At 38.8% G+C, this 21,504-nt stretch overlaps 1 protein-coding gene across 1 annotated transcript in view; it reads right to left on the reverse strand.

Moving 5' to 3' along the window:
- Positions 1-956: 956 nt before the first annotated feature.
- The window catches only part of ipo11 (importin 11), a 178,408-nt gene continuing 157,860 nt past the window's right edge, over positions 957-21,504 (reverse strand). Inside the window, exon 30 of the mRNA XM_047381873.1 lies at positions 957-2,798. Within this exon, the coding sequence (XP_047237829.1) occupies positions 2,634-2,798 (165 nt within the window). The 3' untranslated portion in view covers positions 957-2,633. The remainder of the gene's footprint in view (positions 2,799-21,504) is intronic.

Genomic DNA, 21,504 nt, shown 5'->3' on the forward strand with positions numbered 1-21,504 from the left:
GGTACGCCAGGATCCTGTTTGTAGACTTCAGCTCGGCCTTCAACACTTTCATACCAGACATCCTCCACCAGAAGCTCACCCAGCTCAACGTCCCAGCCTCCACTTGTCAGTGGATCAACAGCTTCCTGACGGACCAACAGCAGTAGGTGAGACTGGGGAGCATCTTCTCCCGATCCAGATCAATAAGTACTGGTGCCCCCCCAGGGGTGTGTTCTATCTCCACTCCTCTTCTCTCTGTACACAAATGACTGCACCTCATCGGACTCGTCCGTGAAACTCCTTAAGTTTGCAGACGACACCACTGTCATTGGACTGATCCAAGACGGTGATGAGTCTGCATACAGACAGCAGGTGGATCGGCTGGTACACTGGTGTTGTCAGAACTACCTTGAACTGAACCCACTCAAGACTGTGGAAATGGTGGTGGACTTTCGGAGAACACCACCCCCATACACCCCCCTCACAATCCTCAACAACACTGTATCGGCCGTGGACCACTTCAGATACTAATCCGGATGTGATGCCATCACGCCTGCTGCTAAGGCAGTCAAATTGTGAGTCTCCGTTAATTCGCCATCTTGTAAAGGCATAAACGTTTCTTGCTGCCATCTTAAGAGTTCATAACTCCATTTAAAATATTTCACTGAGGGCTAATAACTATTAACAATCTATTGCAAAAAAGGTTATTGATTTATTATTTGGCAAAGTATTATGGTCCTTAAAACAATCAGAATGGACCAAATCAGAACCGGCAAATCAGACCTGATCAGCCTAATCGTTGCATCCCCCTGGCAGTGGATCTTTAATGTTCAACAATCTAAGCCCTAATCTGCTTATCAAATCAAAAACCCGACATAAAAAGAAAATTGCAGGTATTTTAGTAAATTCCAGCAGGGTTGTTTTCGATTATACAAATGGGGAAAATCAGAGAACAAATCAGAGAATGGAGAAAGAAGTTGATAGCTGCTTTGGCAGATTACTTACATTTTATTGAAGGCTTAAGAAAGGAAAAATATGGATTATTTCTGGCAAAACAAAACCAAATGTACCCTCAACTGTGTATGTAATGTTCAAAACCTATTTAGTACTAAAATAAAATGGTAAAAAAAAGGTGAAGAAATTCTCTACTGCTAAACTAGTTAAGAACTGAACAGACAAGTAAAAAAGGGGGCTTTCAGGTTCCAAGAACAGATCAGGCTGTATGCATAAGGCTGTAACTCGGACACAATGTCAAAGAAGATACAGTCAGGATCATCATCTTCCCTTTGAGGTTTACTAATTGAATGTAATCAGGGTACTTCTTTGCTCCATTCATCCCAAAAGAATCAATACTAAATCAGAGCCAAAGTTCACATGTTTTTCACACTGGAGTTTTTCTCTTTTATGACTTCTAATTTACAACAAAGTTATTTGTCTGAGCTTTAACTTTAATTCACATTGAAACTGCCTCAATTTAAACTGAACAAGGTACTCAAATCTGTCAAGTAATTTATAAATGTTTATCACCTATTGTGTAAACCTCTTACGTAATTAGACTGAGAAAATCTCAAACAAAAGCAAACTGTTCTCCTTTCAGATCACATTTATCAAAGCTTCATTTCTAATTAAGACAGCTCTAAAAAATATCATGGCAGCAGGACCAGAAGGACATTTTTCTGTTATTAGCAAACAATTAAAAAGCGAATTTATTGGACAAATCAAATGAAATGGAAAACATGACTTAAGAGCTTCTGAGATTTCCATGAAGAATGTATCTTGTGCTAAGTTGCACTAAGATGTAGAAAATCAAAATGTATTTCTTTAATTTATGTTTTTCCTCTGAGACCCCCAAAGATTATGTTGAAGATGGAAAAAAAAAGAAATGTAAAACAGTTTTTGGTTATTAAAGTGCTCTGACACACCATCTATTAGCAGCAGGAAGTATGTACATATAAATGTGGTTCAGCTCATTTATGAATCAACAGAATGACTTCAAAACTTTTGCATCAACAAAAAAGTAAAAGTAAAACAATCGCTCAGTAGTAACTTCAAGCTGACCTATGTCAAAATAAAAAATACAAAAACATCATGCAAGTTATCATTCATACTTTACATACAAAATTACACTTCTTTTTTGTCTTTTAAGAATATATTCTGTAAACACTGTTTTACGTCCTTCAGGTTTTTGTTTTTTTTCACACATTTCTGCTACAATCTCTATGTTTTTCCCCCCAATGAAAAACAGTCCGAGGCTTCTTCCCTGGTTCCTGCAGCTGAGCTTTGTATTTTTACTCAACAACTCCAATATTAACATCAATCATAACTTTTAACCAATCTCAAGTCAAACTGTTCCAAAGTTAAGAAACTAGAAGAATTAAATGGAAGCTCTGGTGTAGTGATGTCTACATGTGGGTGCTTTAAACGTCTTTAAGCATATGTAGGCACCCACGAATAACATCGAAAGAAACAAAGTGGTTGACAAGGCTAGGACTGAATAAAGGTAAGCCTGGGTAGAAGTTGGGAAGGTCTGAATCGGGAGTTCACATGTCAGGTAGATCTTTAGCCTTTTTTTAGTATGCTTTTTCTTTTTTTTTTTTTTTTTAAATGGTGGAGCATAGCACTGGTGAAATGAAGTGAAGGACTATATGCTATATTCAGAGGGCTTGCAGAAATTCCTGGAGCTGCCTGACGAGCTCCGTATCCACAGTCTCCATCAGGACCCCGAAGCTCTGGTCCCCCATCAGGGCTTGCTGTGCCTTCAGTTTTTCATAGACAAACTGCTGGAGAGACACGCTGTGGACCGGGTCCTCTAGGGCCAACTGCAGCAGAGAAAAAAACAACAAATACAGAAAATTGTTTTAAATTGGTCTTACGTAATGCTGTAATTTTCAGAGGAAATTAATTTCAGGGTTTTATCAGAATCAGATTTATTGCCAATTTCATACATACAAACAAGGAATTTGACTCCAGTACACTTTGCTCTCTGGGTTTTGTTTTTTTGCATTAAAGAATATACATACAGGGGTTGGACAATGAAACTGAAACACTTGGTTTTAGACCACAATAATTTATTAGTATGGTGTAGGGCCTCCTTTTGCGGCCAATACAGCGTCAATTCGTCTTGGGAATGACATATACAAGTCCTACACAGTGGTCAGAGGGATTATAAGCCATTCTTCTTGCAGGATAGTGGCCAGGTCACTACGTGATACTGTTGGAGGAAAACGTTTCTTGACTTGCTCCTCCAAAACACCCCAAAGTGGCTCAATAATATTTAGATCTGGTGACTGTGCAGGCCATGGGAGATGTTCAACTTCACTTTCATGTTCATCAAACCAATCTTTCACCAGTCTTGCTGTGTGTATTGATGCATTGTCATCCTGATACACGGCACCACCTTCAGGATACAATGTTTGAACCATTGGATGCACATGGTCCACAAGAATGGTTCGGTAGTCCTTGGCAGCCCATCTAGCACAAGTATTGGGCTAAGGGAATGCCATGATATGGCAGCCCAAACCATCACTGATCCACCCCCATGTTTCACTCTGGGCATGCAACAGTCTGGGTGGTACGCTTCTTTGGGGCTTCTTCACACCGTAACTCTCCCGGATGTGGGGAAAACAGTAAAAGTGGACTCATCAAACAACAATACATGTTTCACATTGTCCACAGCCCAAGATTTGCGCTCCTTGCACCATTGAAACCAACGTTTGGCATTGGCATGAGTGACCAAAGGTTTGGCTATAGCAGCCCGGCCGTGTATATTGACCCTGTGGAGCTCCCGACGGACAGTTCTGGTGGAAACAGGAGAGTTGAGGTGCACATTTAATTCTGTCGTGATTTGGGCAGCCGTGGTTTTATGTTTTTTGGATACAATCTGGGTTAGCACCTGAACATCCCTTTCAGACAGCTTCCTCTTGCATCCACAGTTAATCCTGTTGGATGTGGTTCGTCCTTCTTGGTGGTATGCTGACATTACCCTGGATACCGTGGCTCTTGATACATCAAAAAGACTTGCTGTCTTGGTCACAGATGCGCCAGCAAGACGTGCACCAACAATTTGTCCTCTTTTGAACTCTGGTATGTCACCCATAATGTTGTGTGCATTTCAATATTTTGAGCAAAACTGTGCTCTTACCCTGCTAATTGAACCTTCACACTCTGCTCTTACTGGTGCAATGTGCAATCAATGAAGACTGGCTACCACGCTGGTCCAAATTAGTCATGAAACCTCCCACACTAAAATAACAGGTGTTTCAGTTTCATTGTCCAACCCCTGTATATACAATATACAAATATACACATATATAAATAAAAAGGCGCATTTGCAACATATGTATGCTGTTGTTTGGAAAATAACAAAAATAACAGAAATAAACTTTTGAAGTACATCCCTCTGTGTGTATGACAAATGGATGAGCTCAATGTTTTTGAATTGAATAAAATAAATTAACTTTGATGAATTTCTAATTTATTAAATTGTACATATACCAGTCAAAGCCCCAATTCAACCAGTCATCTTCTTAGTTCTGTTGCACTGTGGCTAAAAACGTTAATAGCAGAAACTACATTTACAGATAATTTTAACTTTATATATATATATATATATATATATATATAAGCAATGTAGAATGTGTGGAAATTTAAATTCCATTCCGTCTTCCTTGCAGATTTGCACAAACACTGCAATTAATTTTGACATTAATAACCTAAGAATCTGAAACATAAACAATATGGGATTCAATTTGTTGTTTTCTACAAAGTAATCTTAAATTACAAGAACTAAAAACCGACTTATTGTTATACAAGCTCTTGGTGGGAAATGATACAAACAGATTGGAACAATCCCAGACAAGTCATTTGACATTAACAAATAGATTTCTGTTTTAATGGAGAGGCTATTTACATAAGTAACAATAAGCGAGTTTTAGGACATTTGCCATGTAGCACCTAAATCAATAACACTCCAACTCCAAGTCGATATTGACAAAAAAAAAAACTGTGAAGAAAAAAAACAACTCAGACAGGTTGCCATTTCCAAGTCCGACAAACATCAAACAAAGAACTTAGGAAGAAAATGATTCAGTATATGTAGTCACAGCCATTCATCTTACGCAGAGGAAAGCACCGGAAAAACAATCCTTGACAATAGAGTGAAAAAAAGCCAGGGAAGTTGGATGGCTGACTAGAGTTGATACATTTCTGTGGGTAAGCACACAGTTATTTATTTTATGTGAAGTGAAGCCAGGGAGGAGGCAAACCATAGCACAGTAAAGGTTGAAAGGCTCTGCTCTGCACATAAACTCGAGGACATTGTGACTACTGTCAACATCTTTTGACAAAACATTTCAAACATGAAGTGATAAAATTTATTTTTACTTTCTTGGAAATAAAATGACAAAAACACTAGGCATTATTTTATCGCATAATTTTCTATTATTGTTTGCTTCCTGAGTATTTGCTGCCTCTCACTTTTTGAGTTTTGTTTATCTGTTTTGCTTAACTAACATTATTCCACAACCCTCCTGCTTGATCTCGGCTTGTTGCCACTGTGGACCAATCGTCCAGCCTTTGAAGGCAGCGGATGCAGATAGCTGTTTTATGGTCTCTAGTTTAGGTTCCGTGAGACAGGTTCGTTTACCCAAGTGACAATGTGTTGTTGCAATAGTCATTTTGAAAAAAAAAAAAAGTATTTTCATTTGAAACCTTTTATTCCATAAGTAACTTGACTTCTTTATTGAACATGACTGAGATGAGGGTGTACTTTTCTTTTGCAAAAATAATCCCAATGTAGTCAATGGTCACTAGGATGTTGATAACTGTGCAAGAGTCATGTTGACCTTCACTTCTACTATTGGAGTAAAGGAAACTAGGACCTGCTGCTAGCCTCAGATGGAGCCACGTCAGTGCCAACAACTCCAAATAATATGAAAGAAAATACTTACAAGTGAAGGGCAGCACAGCATGGTTTCCTAGTTTTTTACTAACTAAAATTATGAAGTGAACCTTTAAATACCAGCCTATTTTCTTACTTTGAATTTGGAACATTGCTACACGAATGAAGAAAAAATATTTCTAGAGGTGTTACACAAATTTCTTAGGAAGCATCCCAAGAAAAAAAACCAAAAAAAAAAACCAAGTTTTATAAAATGGGATGATAAATGGCCTTTTATAAATGCTTGGAAAAAAAGAAGTAAATCCAAAATAGGGTGTCTGCATGAAAAAGTACGTCTACTTAGCGAAGCATTTTAAATCGATAAGAAAACTTCAGGAAATGGAGGAAGGGAAAAGAGGACTGTCATACAGATGAATCAGCAGAATGTTAGCAGGACCTTAGGGGCATACATGAGCTCTAAAGTGCAATACTTCTCCTCTAACAGCAAGAGTGTTGAGATTAAGAGCATGCACTTGAGACCTGGTGTGCTGGGACTGTGCTTATAACAGAACTGATCCAAAACAATCTGTAACGTAGCTTCTATCGCTAAGAACCATAGGTTTGACCCACTGTCTCCCCTGGAAACAAAAAAAATCTGAGGCAGAGATGAGGAGACAAGAGAAGTTCAAATGAGGTATTAGGAAAGGAGAGGTAGATGACGTACTAGATTGAAAAGAAACGCGAGAAAGTGGGTTAAAAAACATTGAAGACACATGACATGAAAGAAGATTGTTGCAAAATAAGACAGAAGACAAAAGAGAAAATCAGATAAGTCATAATAGATTGGACAGCTTAAATTAAACGACTGTTATCAATCAAACGTGTGTATGTATATTACACACACACACACACACACAAAGTGGGGGAGAGCAAGCATTTGATACTCTGCCGATGCAGGTATTTAACGGTGAGAGACGGAAAGACAAAAATCCAGAAAATCACTGTGTGATTTTTAATTAATTTGCATTTTATTGCATGACATAAGTATTTGATCACCTAACAACTAGTAAAAATTCTGGCTCTCACAAGCTGGCTAGGACATTCCAGGTCCTTGAGATTCTTCTTACAGAGCCACTCCTTAGTTGCTCTGGTGTTGTGTGCTTCGGGTCGTTGTCATGCTGGAAGCCCCAGCCACGACCCATCTTCAATGCCCTCACTGAGGGAAGGAGGTTGTTGGCTAAGATCTCCCGATGCAAGGCCCTATCCATCCTCCCCTCAATACTATACAGTCGTCCTGTCCTCTTTGCAGAAAAGCATCCCCAAAGAATGATGTTTCCACTTCCATGCTCCACGATAGAGCTCTTGGAGTTGCACTTATCTTTCTTCTTCCTCCAAACACTGAGTTTAGACCAAAAAGCTCTATTTTAGTCTTATCAGACCACATGACCTTCTCCCATTCCTCCTCTGGATCATCCAGATGGTCATTGGCAAACTTCAGACGGGCCTGGGCATGCACTGGCTTGAGCAGGGGGACCCTGCGTGTGCTGCAGGATTTTAATCCATGGCAGCGTAGTGTGTTACTAATGGTCTTCCTTGAAACTGTGGTCTCAGCTCTCTTCAGGTCATTGACTAGGTCCTGACGTGTAGTTCTGGGCTGATCCCTCATCTTCCTCATGATCATTGATGCCCCACGACGTGAGATCTTGCATGGGGCCCCAGACCAAGGGAGACTATCATCCTGAACTTCTTCCATTTACTTATAATTGCACCAACAGTTGTTGCCTTCTCATCAAGCTGCTTGGCTATTTTCCTGTAGACCATCCCAGTCTTGTGCAGGTCTATTTTATCCCCGATGTCCTCACACAGCTCTCTGGTCTTGACCATTGTGGAGAGGTTGGAGTTTGTTTGAGTGTGTGGACAGATAAGTTCAAAAAGGTGCAGTAATACAGGTAATGAGTGGAGAACAGGGGGGCTTCCTAAAGAAGAACCAACAGGCCTGTAAGAGCTTGGATTCTTACTGGTTGTTGGGTGATCAAATACTGATGTCATGCAATAAAATGCAAAGTAATTACTTAAAAATCATGTAATTTTCTGGATTTGTCTTTTAGATTCTGTCACTCACAGTTGAAGAGTACCTATGATAAAAATTAAAGACTTCTGCATGCCTTGCAAGTAGGAAAACCTGCAGTTTATCAAATACTTGTTCTCCCCACTGTATATATGTGTCTGTATAGGCAGACAGAAAACAAGAAATAATTAGGCTGTGCATTGTTTCCTGCAGAGCGAGGATTTATGCTGCTTTATGCCACTGTATATCATAACGGCTAGAAGTGTCCATTTACCAAAAGACAGTAATTTGTGGCCATTACAGTATGGACAAGGTCAACAGCAGCACAGGTGCTGTGTAATTTAAATAGTGACTGATTACCTGGGACCAAGGTAATCAGTCACCTTGGTCCCAGGCTATGCCGAGAGACCATTTTCTCTCAGCAAGCTATGCCGAGAGACCATTTTCCACACCATTACACTGCCATCACCAGCTCGGACTCTTTTGGACAGGGAAGGCTGGGTCCACACTTTCAAGATGCTTAGGCTATATTCTTCTTCTACCGTCTGTGTGACTCAGCAGAAATCTACAGCTTCATTGGGTCCCTGAACATTTTCTTAATTTATCCGTCTAGTTTTTATGAGCCTGAGCTCGCTGCATTATTAGAGCAGTCTCTCAGGACCTCCCTAACCCCCTTAAATTTGGGGTCAATTATCTATTATACAACTTTAATGAAAGCAATCTAGATCTATATAAAATGGTCTTCCCTTTGCTTATTCTCGTCTCTGTCGTTTTTTGTTAAATTCAGCTTACAATTTTGCATAATGCTTTGATAAATATTTTCACAGAAGCTGTCAGAGTAATTGTTGCTTTTCTGTTTACATAAAAGCAATTACATCATGTTTTATGATATTATTAAAGCATTATGTTAATTTCTGACTTAACATTTCTTTGTTAATATTGCGAAACCATGTTATGTTTATTATTTTATTCTTTGTTTAACCAGGAGTAAGATAGTTGAGATTAAATATCTCTTTTCAAGAGTGCATAGTCACTAAATGAGATTGTACAATGATAATCTCATAGTGGGCAATACCTAAATGCAATCAGGATGCAAATGCAACATAAACAAGGGGGAATTTATAACTAAAAACTTACTGCATTATTGCTATTTGCCAGGGGATTTAACAACTATCAACATAGTTTGCTTTGATTATTTCAGGCTAGTTCTCTTCAGAATTTGTGCCATCACAGATAAAAAGATGTGCACAATTAACATAAAACCTAAAGGCAGCATATTAATAACACGAGGAGGAACAAAGGGACCGGAAATAAATAAGGATTACTGCTTTACTTCACTTAGTAAAGGTACAATAATAAATGGTGATGTAGAAAAAAAAACTGAGAAAAAAAATGTACCTAGGGATTATCTGAAAGAAAAAAAAGGATATAAGACATCTGCAAAAGTATAAGAAAACATGATCGTGCCAAACTAAATATTCCGATCATAGCAAGGATGCATAGAAGAAAAGATGAAACCTGTGGAGTTGTGAGGAAGATAATGAATTGAGTGACAATGAAAGGAAAGGAGTGCTGATGAGAGTAAAGGGTGGAGTGAGAGCGACATGCTCCTGCTGCGGCTCACTGATAAAGAGGATATGGTTCTTTATGCCTCAGAGAGAGTAGAAGATAAATGAGACAGGACGAAAAGAAGAGAGACAAATGAGATATGAAGAAAGTGGGAAAGTTTGAAAGAGGCTTAGTGAGAAGATACAGAATAGCAAAAAAAAAAAAAACAGAACAGAACAGAGAAGAGAAGAATAAACTGCGAATAAGAAAGTTAAATATCATCATGGAAGTGATGTTTTGCTCCTATACCTGTAAAAATCTAGTTGCCTTTAGCTTGTGCAATATACAATAAAATATATCTAGTGGGCTTGCTCCATTTGTTTTTACGTAAAGGAGTTTCAAACATTTGTTGTGCTTGCACTGAGACCCAAAGTGTTCTGCTAACAGTTGCAGAAGAGGCACAGTTTCACATCTCTGTACCAATGATGTACAATTTACTCTTGATGTGAGCATTTGATTGTAAATTAAGACAATCTCTTTCTCTGGAACATGATCATCTGGCTGAAAAAATTATGTCCATACTATCTCTAAACAGATATGTTACGGAGTTGATGGTTCTCAATTTTTAATCAGCATAATTTTCAAAACACCGCTGTACTTCTGTTGCAAACTACCACATGTGTGTTATAAAATAGTATGGCTTAATATCGCTTCAGAAATGGGATTCAATGAATTATAAAGACAGGAATTAAAAATGTGGTTTAGGGGTCTCATCTATAATTAAATGCCTTATTTGTTGTTTTTTTTCTATAATATGTGCATCAGCAGATAGCTTCCATGGCCTAAGAAAAAAAAAAAAAAAAACTACATATCTGCAAACATTTTACCCAGTTAAACCATGAGTAAAATATACCGAACAATTTTCTGCTAGTTGCAGAAAAAAGAGCCCATGACAGAACAATTTCAAGCCACAGCTACTTTTTGTGTACTTAAACCTAGCTAACCACTTTTACTAGCATTTTCACAAAAAATGTTTTGTTGTTGCATGTTTTGAAATACATTAGATGACATAAAACCCTAGCTTGGTCCATTCTTCAAACAATACATTTGCAATTTACCTGCAAAGTTGCAAGGTAGCTTAAATTTAAGATCCCCTCCCACTGCTATGGCTTAACTTTTGCATGGCTCGAGAGCGCTCACTTTCCCATAGCGCAAACCTGAAGGTTCTTCTTGCATATGTTGCAACAATCTACTTGAGGATTTGGTCCTCGTTTCAACCATGTTTTGTTTATAGCGTTCTCAAGCCAGCTGTCATTAAAACGGCAACCACCTTGCATGCCGTTTTTCCCCGCTCACTTCAGACATGCATGACTAGAAAGACACGGTTAATTACTAAAAGTTGGTCTGCAACATAGCTATGTCAGAGGATGGTGCCGGTCCAGTAGCTGGTCTTTTCATCCGGTGATGTCTACCGCTCACACACCGGTATTACGAAAAGGAGCGAACCCACTCTGAGCAGTAGCGAGGCTTTCTAAGACTTCATTAAAGGCAAAATGATCGCTTTCCATTTTGTGACTTTAACTCAAAAATATAAAATTGAGGTTTTTAATTAAACTGTTAAGAGTGCACTTTATTATAAAACTCTGCAGTTAGAATATCAAGCACTTTCAAGGACTTCATACAAAAATCAAGCTTTTACCCAACCTTGAAAACAACTCGTTAAAATTCAAACATTTTTAAGGATTTCAAGCACCCGTACAAACCCTGCGTCCACCTTGTGTGGTGCTATGCAGATGGTCTGCCTGCACTGATGAAGATTCACTCACTTCAACATGCCAAATGCTTGAAGTGGCCTACATGGCAGTCTTCTAATAAATTCACCTTTTAAATATATAACCACTTATGGCCACTCAGTCTATGTACAGAGAATGAAACTTCAGCTCAAGGTGACTACATTAAAAAAAAACTTTAAACAAGTTAATAATAATCAATAATATTGATGATGTTTCACAATTTATGCTTTTTTTTTTTAACATTTGATAGGAGTTAAAATGTCTAAGAGCGTCTAATTTTTTTCTTGCTAAATACCAGAGTAATGAGCGAAATATTTGATTAGGAAATTTATAAAACGTTCTACAGTCAAAACATAAATGTTCTTACCGCATTTATTTTTTACTTGAATTTTGGTTTTGTCTTCTTGATGGAACTATTTTGCCTGAGTCAGGTCTGTAGGCTCTCTTGCTAAAATACACCCCTTTCTTGTCTACTAGCAAATTCTGCATGGGACTGAGATGAGTAGTTTGAGAGCCACTCCAAAACAATAACTGTGTTGTCTATAAACCACTTTGTAATTATTTCGGTTTTATACCTAGGGAAATGTCCATTTAGAAAATATATTTGTGCTCAAGCTTTACCCTTATGTTTTGAAACTTTTCTTCAAAATGTCCACATGTTTTTTTCTTATGATGCATCTATTTTGTGAAAAAAAACCAGTTCCTATCACACAAAACACTCCCACTTCCATGGCCAAACCCTTCCACCTGATCTTCAACACACCACAGGAATCATCTCCAAAAATAAAGGTCTTTTTCCCTGGATGCATCTAATCTGGATTTTCATGTTGCTTTTGGTTTGATGGCTTTTTCCTGTCTGAATGGCCTTTCAGCCCATATTGGGACAGCATTGGTTTCATTGTGGATGAAAAGGTATGATGGCTGGATATCCCATGGTGTATACTTGTGTATAATTGTTTGAATTATACTTTTGATTTTCCCATGTTTTCAAGGAAGCAGTGTGTTTGAGATGTGTGCTAAGTATCCACAGATGTGTCTCTATAAATGTTGTGAAATAGGCAGAATTATCCAATTAATCAGAAGCTTTCAAATCCTTGACATTATCATCTGAGCTTTGTGTTTAAAGGCATATTGGTGTTATTGTATGTAAATTACTGATTTTGAAGACAGGAATAAACAGTTTGCTAAATTATTCATTCCTTTATTCTGGCATTTACCAAATAGAAATAGGTTTGGCAGTAAAGGTTGATGAAATTTGTGAGCAATACCTTAAATTCAAGGTGCATCTTTTTGAAGCTGCAGCTTGTTACATTGTGATTTAAGCAGGATATCTTCATTGAAGCAAATAGCAACTATTACATTTTAAATCATTTCTTGCAAAGTGATCCCTGTATTACCCTTGCATAGTTGAGTATATGCTCACAGTTACATGTCATAGTCTAGAGTTATTCAACCTTTAACTATACTTCAAAGATTAAAAGCTCAGGTTATTTTTTGTCTTAACATCTCCTTCAGAACTATGAATACAGACCCAATGTTATGAATTCTGTGCAGTTCATTTATTCACACAAACCCTCCTTTTGGCTAAATCTCAGGCATCTTTTTCAGGTTACTTTAATATCTAGTCCATTCCAAATAGGGGAAACATAAACGTTGAAAAGTAAAGATTTTACATGAGTTACCTGATAAAAGCTCAGGGTTCTTGAAAATTACATTTTAAATTATAATATTTAAACATGATTTTACAGGTCACAATAACACTTTAAATCCCCCAGCCTCTCATATTACACCAACAGTCTGGTTTCCAAAGAACTAAAAGAGCTCTTTAGACTTTAGTGGGATGACATCTCAGACAATAATTATCCCAATGGTCCTTTTGTAGAAAGGTTTTGTTATGTTGTTAAAAGTTATGTTTTTGTAGTTTGTTTTTTTAGCTAACATATTTCATTCTAATTTTTTCACCATGCTAATTATCCTTTAACTATCAGAAGAGGTGTTTTAGTCTGCGGATGCATATTAAAAGTCAAAATCAACTTTAGTCTTAACTTGCTATATAGGCCATACATACAGCCAAATTGAAAAGTCGATTGTTACATACCCACGGTACAACATGCAGTGAAAACAACCAACATCTAAAATAAAGCACTTGAACAACAAACAAATAGGCAAAGAGGGTTAAAGAGGGTTAAGATATACAAATAGCTAATTTGTATAGCTTAACCATTTTTATTAAGATTTTCCCTTCTTTAATTTTAATACACCGGGAAAATAAATGGCAGAGTCTTAATTTTGTTTTATAAACAAATTAAATCATTCAGGGAATTCAAAAAGCAGCTTCTGTCTCTTGTCAATGTAAACTCTCACAGAGCTCCAGCGGCTCACGGTATAAATAAAGTTGCGAATTCAAAGATTAATGTGACTTTGAATGACAGGCCAGGTCAAACAATGATACTCAGCACCTTAAATCTGGTGTGTGACCAGGCAGGCACTAAAAGTTTCTATTCATATGTAAGGTGGCATTTAGTTGTGCAAAGGTGGCAGGCAAAGCTTTGCAATTCTAAACTTCTGTAAAAAAGAAAAAGAGATGGCTGAATGGATATGCAGAAAAATATAAATTAGGTCTCCATCCAATCTAATCACCACCAAGGGACACAAGTAGTTGCAAAATAACAGAAAGAAGTCAGCTGAAATAGAAATGAAGGGACATATAAAACCAGTCCCCATCCAATCTGCATTACTTGTGCAATAAAACTCCTCCTCCATCATTTGCTAGTATTTCTACAAAGTTGACACAAAAGATGCCAGTGAAGACTTTTGATAACTTCTCAATTTTTCTTTCTCGTATGGTCTTTTTCTCCCTTCCAACAAGCTTTTGATTTGTGACCATTTGTAGTGTATTAGCTGACCTGGCAACAATACACTGCAGAATTTCAAAACATTTGCTTTAAAGGGAACATATCATGCAAAATCCACTTTTTTAGCCTTTAAATACATTGTTTTTTCTGTTTTTGTCTTGTTTCTGGGGTGCAAGATAATTGTTAACAAACTACAAAAATGGCCAAACAAGTTAAAGTGGAGCGCTCCTTGGCTTGTAGGGGGGCGGGGTGTTAAGTGCCTCAACAGCATTTAAAGAGGCAGCACCAAAACGAGTTACTGAGGTGCGTCTGCCTCAGAACAGGGGTAAAAGAGGGCACTGTGGAGCAACAATAACAAGGAATTCAGACCAAAGCATTGCAGCTTACCCTTATATTGACCACAATTGAATGATTTAAATGTGCAAAGAAAGAATTTAAAAGCATGATATGTCCCTTTTAAACTAGCTTTAAAGTTGGAGTGAAATATATGGTTAATAATAATAGTGCAAGCTAAATGATTTTTGTATGTTCCTCTTTAAAACAGGTTTTTTCTATCTTCCAAAGAATGAAAGTTTGTCTGCATGCCAGGCCAACATACCAAAAGCAGGAAGAGAGGATGTAACGGAAAAGAAGAAGAAATAGAGGAAAAACAAAGTAAGAGCGAGAACTCAAAAATAAAAGAGTTTAAAAATGTCTCTTGGGGCTACTTGAAGTAGAAAAGAAGTGCAGGTGCACAACTGCATTTGAAAACCAAATAGCAACAAAAACCCCGATGAAACAGAATTTCTTCTTGGTGCTTTTTTTCTTCTCAATCAGCACAATACTACCTTCAAAACAATCAGTTGCAACTGCATGACTTTGTTTGGTCCAGTCTAAAAAAATCTCAGTGTGAAAGCAAACTGGGCCAACTGAAGGTGTGAAGTTTCTCACTTTTACTAATTCCTTGACCAGACCCCCAGTGAGAATATGGCTTGAATCTTCAAAATGCGAGATACTATCTATACATATTTATTACCAGAATAGATTTCAATTTCCTACTGGACTCACACCAGCGATCGACAATTAATTATTTAGCGTTCTAGGCCAGAAGGCCTAGAACAGTGTACAGTGTACCACTAAAAAATTCAGCAGTGGTGTGCAGTACCAGGAAGAGGGCAGAGCGGCTGCCTTCAATAAAGCTTTCATTCAGAACTAGTTACAGCAGCACTTTGGGTTAGCAATATGCAGTCTAGAACTGTTATGATTCTGGCCCATCTGCCTGCTCTGCCCTCATTCATGCAATCAACTCATCTGCTTCAACTCATCTGCTTCACCTGTCTGCTGCTGCGCAATCCCCGTCCTGCCACACACCTGTGGAACTGTAGTTATATGCAGCCATCTGACAGGCAGACGGTGCCAGATTTTTGAAAACATTTGTGAGTAGTTATCCGGCGTTCCTTCCTGACTGATCTTGTTCTCTGACCTTGCCTTGCCTCACAGATTTTGCCTTCTTGCCTGCCCCTTGTCTGACGGATTGGATTTCTGGACTCTGGTTTTATGCCTCTGCCTGCCCCTTGTCTGACGCCTCTAGCCCTGGAATTCGACCCTGTTTCTGTCCCTGGATTTACGCCTCAACCTAGCCACTGGTTTATTCAGCCTGAGCCCGTCTGGCTCTCAAGTCCGCCTAGAATTACTGTCAAGAGGACAATCACAGCTCTCTGTGTTCCTGTCACAGTTTCAGCTGATTCCCCGGAGGATTTGGATCAGTCGGCAATCCGACTTCAGTCTGTTGGACGCTTCCTCATTAACTGTCTGGATCACTTCCTCCTCTGGATTCTGTGCCTCATTCCCAGACTGAGAAGGTTAGTGGCTTTATCTAACTCCTTGCAAATCCTGAGTTGTATTCAGCCACTAACTAGTCTCTCTGTTCTCAGTGGTTCCTGGAAGCTGACTGCTGTTCTCCTGCTCTCTGATCCTGAGTTTCTGAATAAACCTTTAACTTATCACTTTGTGTTTGGTTGAATTTGGGTTCTCTGTCTCTGGTTGTGATAAGAACTTAATCTGTTTATAAATTGCCCTTTTTTTTTTTTTTTTTACTCATTCCGAATTGTTTAACTGCCTGTGCTGTGTTTTGGAGCCCCAGAGAGTCATCCGCGGCCAGCCTTTATAATGCTTACCACTACGTTTAATCTCTTTCCGCTCATTGCAAAATGTCCCAAATAAAATCAATGGCAGAGTAAATAGTTGTGTTGCATGCCATTTTGTTACATTTTAATGCATGTGCATCACAATCGTGGGGGATATGGGTGTTTTAGCACCCAGATGTAGGCAGTTGCAGGGGGCATCAGTTTTAGAGAGAGCACGTTAGGGTTCAGAGGTCAGCAATTAAATAAATGCAGGTTTAAACAATACTATGTTTTAGTTACAGTTTGTGAAAGCAGTCAATTGAAGCAAACTGTGTGTGTGGTGCTCATTTTCATCCCAGATGTAATGTTCGTAAGCATTTTTATAAAACTAACAAATCTCTTGAAGATGTTGAGATCATGTTAAAATAAAAAAATAAAACACAGCCATTAAGAATCAAAATTCATAGCCAAGCACCCCCACACTTTTGAAAAGCTTGGTACACCACTGTTTTAATCGAGAAAACCTGCTTAGGGGCTGACGGCCAGAGATTTCACTCAGCAGTATGCAATTGCACATGACGGTTTATTTCCGAAATGGCAAAAAACACTGGACAAATAATAAATGACACCAAAGAAATTCCACACATTCTTGTGGTTGCCAGAAATAATTTCAACATGTTTTAAATATCTGTTAGGCCCCCAGCCATGGATAAAAACATGAATGAAACTTGGACTGAACTATACACAATCAAAGGCTGGTGTGAACCTCTCTGCATCTGAAAATCACACTAACCTACTTCTAGCTCAGCCCAGGAAGGGGAGTCTATGCTGGATTCCCCCGTGACGTCATTCAGTCTCAGAAACAAAAACACCTTGTTCCAACATGACCACCTCTTCACTCGACTCTAAACAGAGAGCTGGACAGATGAGGCACCACGTGTGAATGTCTCCTTGGGAGCCAGAAAGCAAATGTCTTCAAACTCTGATCCACAGTGACTACTGCTTAAAACGCCCTAGCGTTCATATAAAAAGGGTAATAAAACAAGCATGGCTTGAACTTTTCTGTCTGAGGGCACTGCGGAAAAGCAACCTGTGTGCAACCAGAGTTCTCAGCAGAAAGCCTGTCTCTAACAACGTTGAGTAAAGCAGTCTTCCCAACGACCCGGAAAAGGTATTGGAACCGCAGTTCTACCGGCTGATGCAGCCCGACCCCCCCACCCACAACTACTGAGAGTAGCTGCGATGTTTCTTTATTAATGTCCACCACTTGGTTGGACCGGACCGGACAATTTTGCTTCTCAACTCGTGACCCTAGGACATCCTTTCTTCAGAAAGGTTCACGTAAGAATTGGTGTTTGGGCAGAGAAATTAGATTAGGATGAAATAATCTAAATACGGTTTATTTCATGATGTTTTGCTTTGTAGTGTTAAAGAAGTTATCCAAGTGCTAGCAGTCAGTCAGTCCAGCTAACGTAAAATGACTACATTGTAGCACATGGTGCCACAATGAATACATCAGAAAGCAGAGACTGTTAAAATTGCTTTAGGACATTTTTGAGCGATTTATTAAACATTTTATGGAATTACATGTAGTGATGAAAAAACAACTATTAGGAGTTTACATAACCGCTAAATTAAAAAGCTTCTGCTAAGTCTAAAAATATTCAAAACTATGTTTAAACCACAAAATTTAGGCTTGCACATAGCATCAATTAAACTGTCTTTTATCGATTTCTTGATCTTTTAAATAATTATTATAAGTGACCAAAATAAATCAGAAATTAAATTAAATGAAGCATGCCCGTATCTGTGGATTGCCAGAGTGAAAATAACTGTAAATTTTGTATTTTTGTATGAACTGTATTTTCCAAGTTGTGCTTTGTCAGGAAAAATAAGCATGATCTCCCACTGATTTAGGTGTTGTTTAAACGGATGCAGTCTCTACAGTTCCCAAATAATTTATGTTTTTCAAGTAGTGCTATTGCACCATTTTTCCTTTCTTAGGCAATACCGTGGGGATCTTGTCCTCCCAGTTCATTTTTCATAGAATTTTATTGAATTTGGGAGTCATATTTAACCTAGTTAAACTTTACTCAATGTTAGTGACCTGTTTGCTCTAATGATCCCCCAGTGCAGGTGAACACAATAACATGTCTGGTGAAGCATGAGAGCCTGTCTTCGAAACCTCTGCAAATAGTGTTGATTCACAAGTCATAACATCCCTTCTGTAATTTGCACAGATTTTCCATTTCTTGTAAATAGACTGTTGTTTTATATCTTATCTATTTTCAAAATCATCCTATTTAGTTGCATGTTTCTTTTAATCTGAGTGTGTTATTTTATTAACTGTATAGTATTTTTTTTTGTCTGTATCTGCATGCTTCCATTTGCCTTTCACTTTGCTGCTAGTACACCTGAATGTCCCCACTGTGGGACAATAAAGAATGTTTCTATTCTATTCTATAACAGACTTGGAAAAATGGAACAAAACAAATTTGACTGTTTTTAAGTGTGGCAAAAATTATATATGTATTAATTGCAATACATTTCATGCCAATTTGATAGATGTAATAAAACACTGATATATATGGCTATGAGATGGTGCAGTAAGTAATTTAACATTGCTTTTGTGACAGCGAGAAAGACTTTGTAGCCATGACTCAGCCAAGAAGTCAATTGGAGATTTGGTGATAACGTGTCATCTGGATACACCTTTTCTGATGGAACTATGTGGAACAGAAGGGTGGCTGCTTATTAGTAACACAGAAAAAGATTATTGGGGGCACTTTGCTACAAATATCAATTATGCAAGAAACATCGATGAGCTTTGAGAAGTAAACAGATGAAGAGGATGGATTACTTCTCATCAAGCAAGAACAGATGTGATGTTGAAAACACTTTTGACTTCAACGCCCACATGGGAAACAAGACTATAGTGACATCTTTCTGGAGCACTTTAGAGCCTTTTTTGAAAGCTCTCAGAGAAATATCCAACACCCATTCATTAAGCTTAAAAACAGTAACTGATAACGAACAATCAAAATTTTGGCTTTCATTGAAGGAAAACGCCAAAACACGGTGGCGCAGTTGGTAGCACTGTTGCCTTGCAGCAAGAAGGTCCTAGGTTCGATTCCTGGCCTGGGGTCTTTCTGCATGGAGTTTGCATGTTCTCCCCGTGCATGCGTGGGTTCTCACCGGGTACTCCGGCTTCCTCCCACAGTCCAAAGACATGCCTGTTAGGTTAATTGGTAACTCTAAATTTCCCTTAGGTGTATGAATGAGTGTGTGCATGGTTGTTTGTGTGTTGCCCTGTGATGGACTGGCGACCTGTCCAGGGTGTACCCTGCCTCTCGCCCATAGACTGCTGGAGATAGGCACCAGCTCCCCCGCGACCCACTATGGAATAAGCGGTAGAAAATGACTGACTGACTGACATCGATGAGCTTTGAGAAGTAAAACACTTTTGACTTCAACGCCCACATGGGAAACAAGACTATAGTGACATCTTTCTGGAGCACTTTAGAGCCTTTTTTGAAAGCTCTCAGAGAAATATCCAACACCCATTCATTAAGCTTAAAAACAGTAACTGATAACGAACAATCAAAATTTTGGCTTTCATTGAAGGAAAACGCCAAAACAAAAAATAAAAAAACCTTCCTCTGATAACAGTAAAGTACCAGACGGATAATGACTCAACATGAAATATCTAAAATCCGAGAAAAAAACTAGCAAACATCCAGGAGCTTTAGAGAAATAAGGCCCCTTTTCCACGGGCTCTTTTTAGGCGGCGCGGCTCAACTCCACTCGGACTCACTCAACTCGGCATGGAATCTGTTATGCTTCCATCGACTCACTGACGGCTGGAGCTATGGCTTGAAGCCAGTTGTCAGTGTAATGTGCTACGTCACTATTAATGTTACTGTGTAACATTGACACATTAAAATAATCTGTGTGAAACTAAAAAATAAATAAATAGAAAATAAAAGCATAAATAAACAAAATACAAATAATGTTTGTATCACTGTATATGCAAGAATGTCTTGTATATGTTTTTTCATGTACAAAATAATCCACTGGGATACTTATCTGGAACACAGACCAGCCAGAACTTATACAAAAAGACAAGGGTTTTAATGTGTGGGAGGTGTGGAGTAGACACTGCTGTCCGGTAATGCCTCAAAGCTTGCCTGAAGAACTTACAATTTTTGTATTTAAAGTGCAAAGCCTCTGACTTTTGACTGCAGTGAAATTAGTTGTAGGTTGGATGATATATAGGATTTTATACCTTATCCTGTGCAGGTATGACAAAAGTATGTACTGATATGGAAAAAAGAGAATGGAAACACTCGCAAAGAGGACCGAATGGAGTGGAGCCTGGGTAAACAGAGCACGTGGAATAGGGGCATATGGGATGACTTGCCCGTTAACCCTAATAATGACAGTGGGCCACATGACTGCAATTCAGGAATGGTACAAACTTGGCCTGGTAACAGGCTGAATTCTTTTGGCCAAGATTTTTACTAAGAATGTTTAACTCTTCATAAAATTAAAAACATTAGATAAAACGCTAGATACGAGTATTTCTTTTTCATTCGCCAAGTTTGTTGCTTTCCCTTTATTTTCATATAAAACAGGACTGCAAACCTTTAAAGATTTTACTTAAAAGCAGTTGAGAAAACCTATTCCCGTACTTGTCTTCCGCTTATCCGGGACCGGGTCACGGGGGGAGCAGACTTAGTAGAGACGCCCAGACTTTCCTCTCCCCAGAAATGTCCTCCAACTCCTCCAGGAGGAGCCCAAGGGGTTCCCGAGGCTGGCTAGAGACACAGTCCCTCCAAGGTGTGCTGGGCTGTCCCCTGGGCCTCCTCCTGGTGGGACGTGCCTGAATCACCTCCTGGGAAAGGCGTCCAGGAAACACCTGATACAGATGCCCAAGCACGCCTCAGCTGACTTTTCTCGATGTGGAGGACCAGCGGCTCTACTCCAAGCTCCTCCCGGATGGCCGAGCTCCTCATCCCATCTCTAAGGAAGTGCCCAGCCACTTTCAAAGGAAGCTCATTTCAGCAACTTGTATATGGGATCTCGTTCTTTCGGTCATGACCCAAAGTTTATGTGAGGGTAGTAACGCAGACCGACCGGTAAATCGAGAGCTTCGCTTTTCGGCTCAGCTCTCTCTTCACCCCAACGTACCGGTACTGCGGGGGCCAAATCAATCCATCTGTTTGCTCCATTCTCCCCTCACTAGTGAACAAGACCCCGAGAACTCCTCCACTTGAGG

The sequence above is a fragment of the Girardinichthys multiradiatus genome, chromosome 12 (assembly GCF_021462225.1).
Source record: "Girardinichthys multiradiatus isolate DD_20200921_A chromosome 12, DD_fGirMul_XY1, whole genome shotgun sequence".
NCBI lineage: Eukaryota > Metazoa > Chordata > Actinopteri > Cyprinodontiformes > Goodeidae > Girardinichthys > Girardinichthys multiradiatus.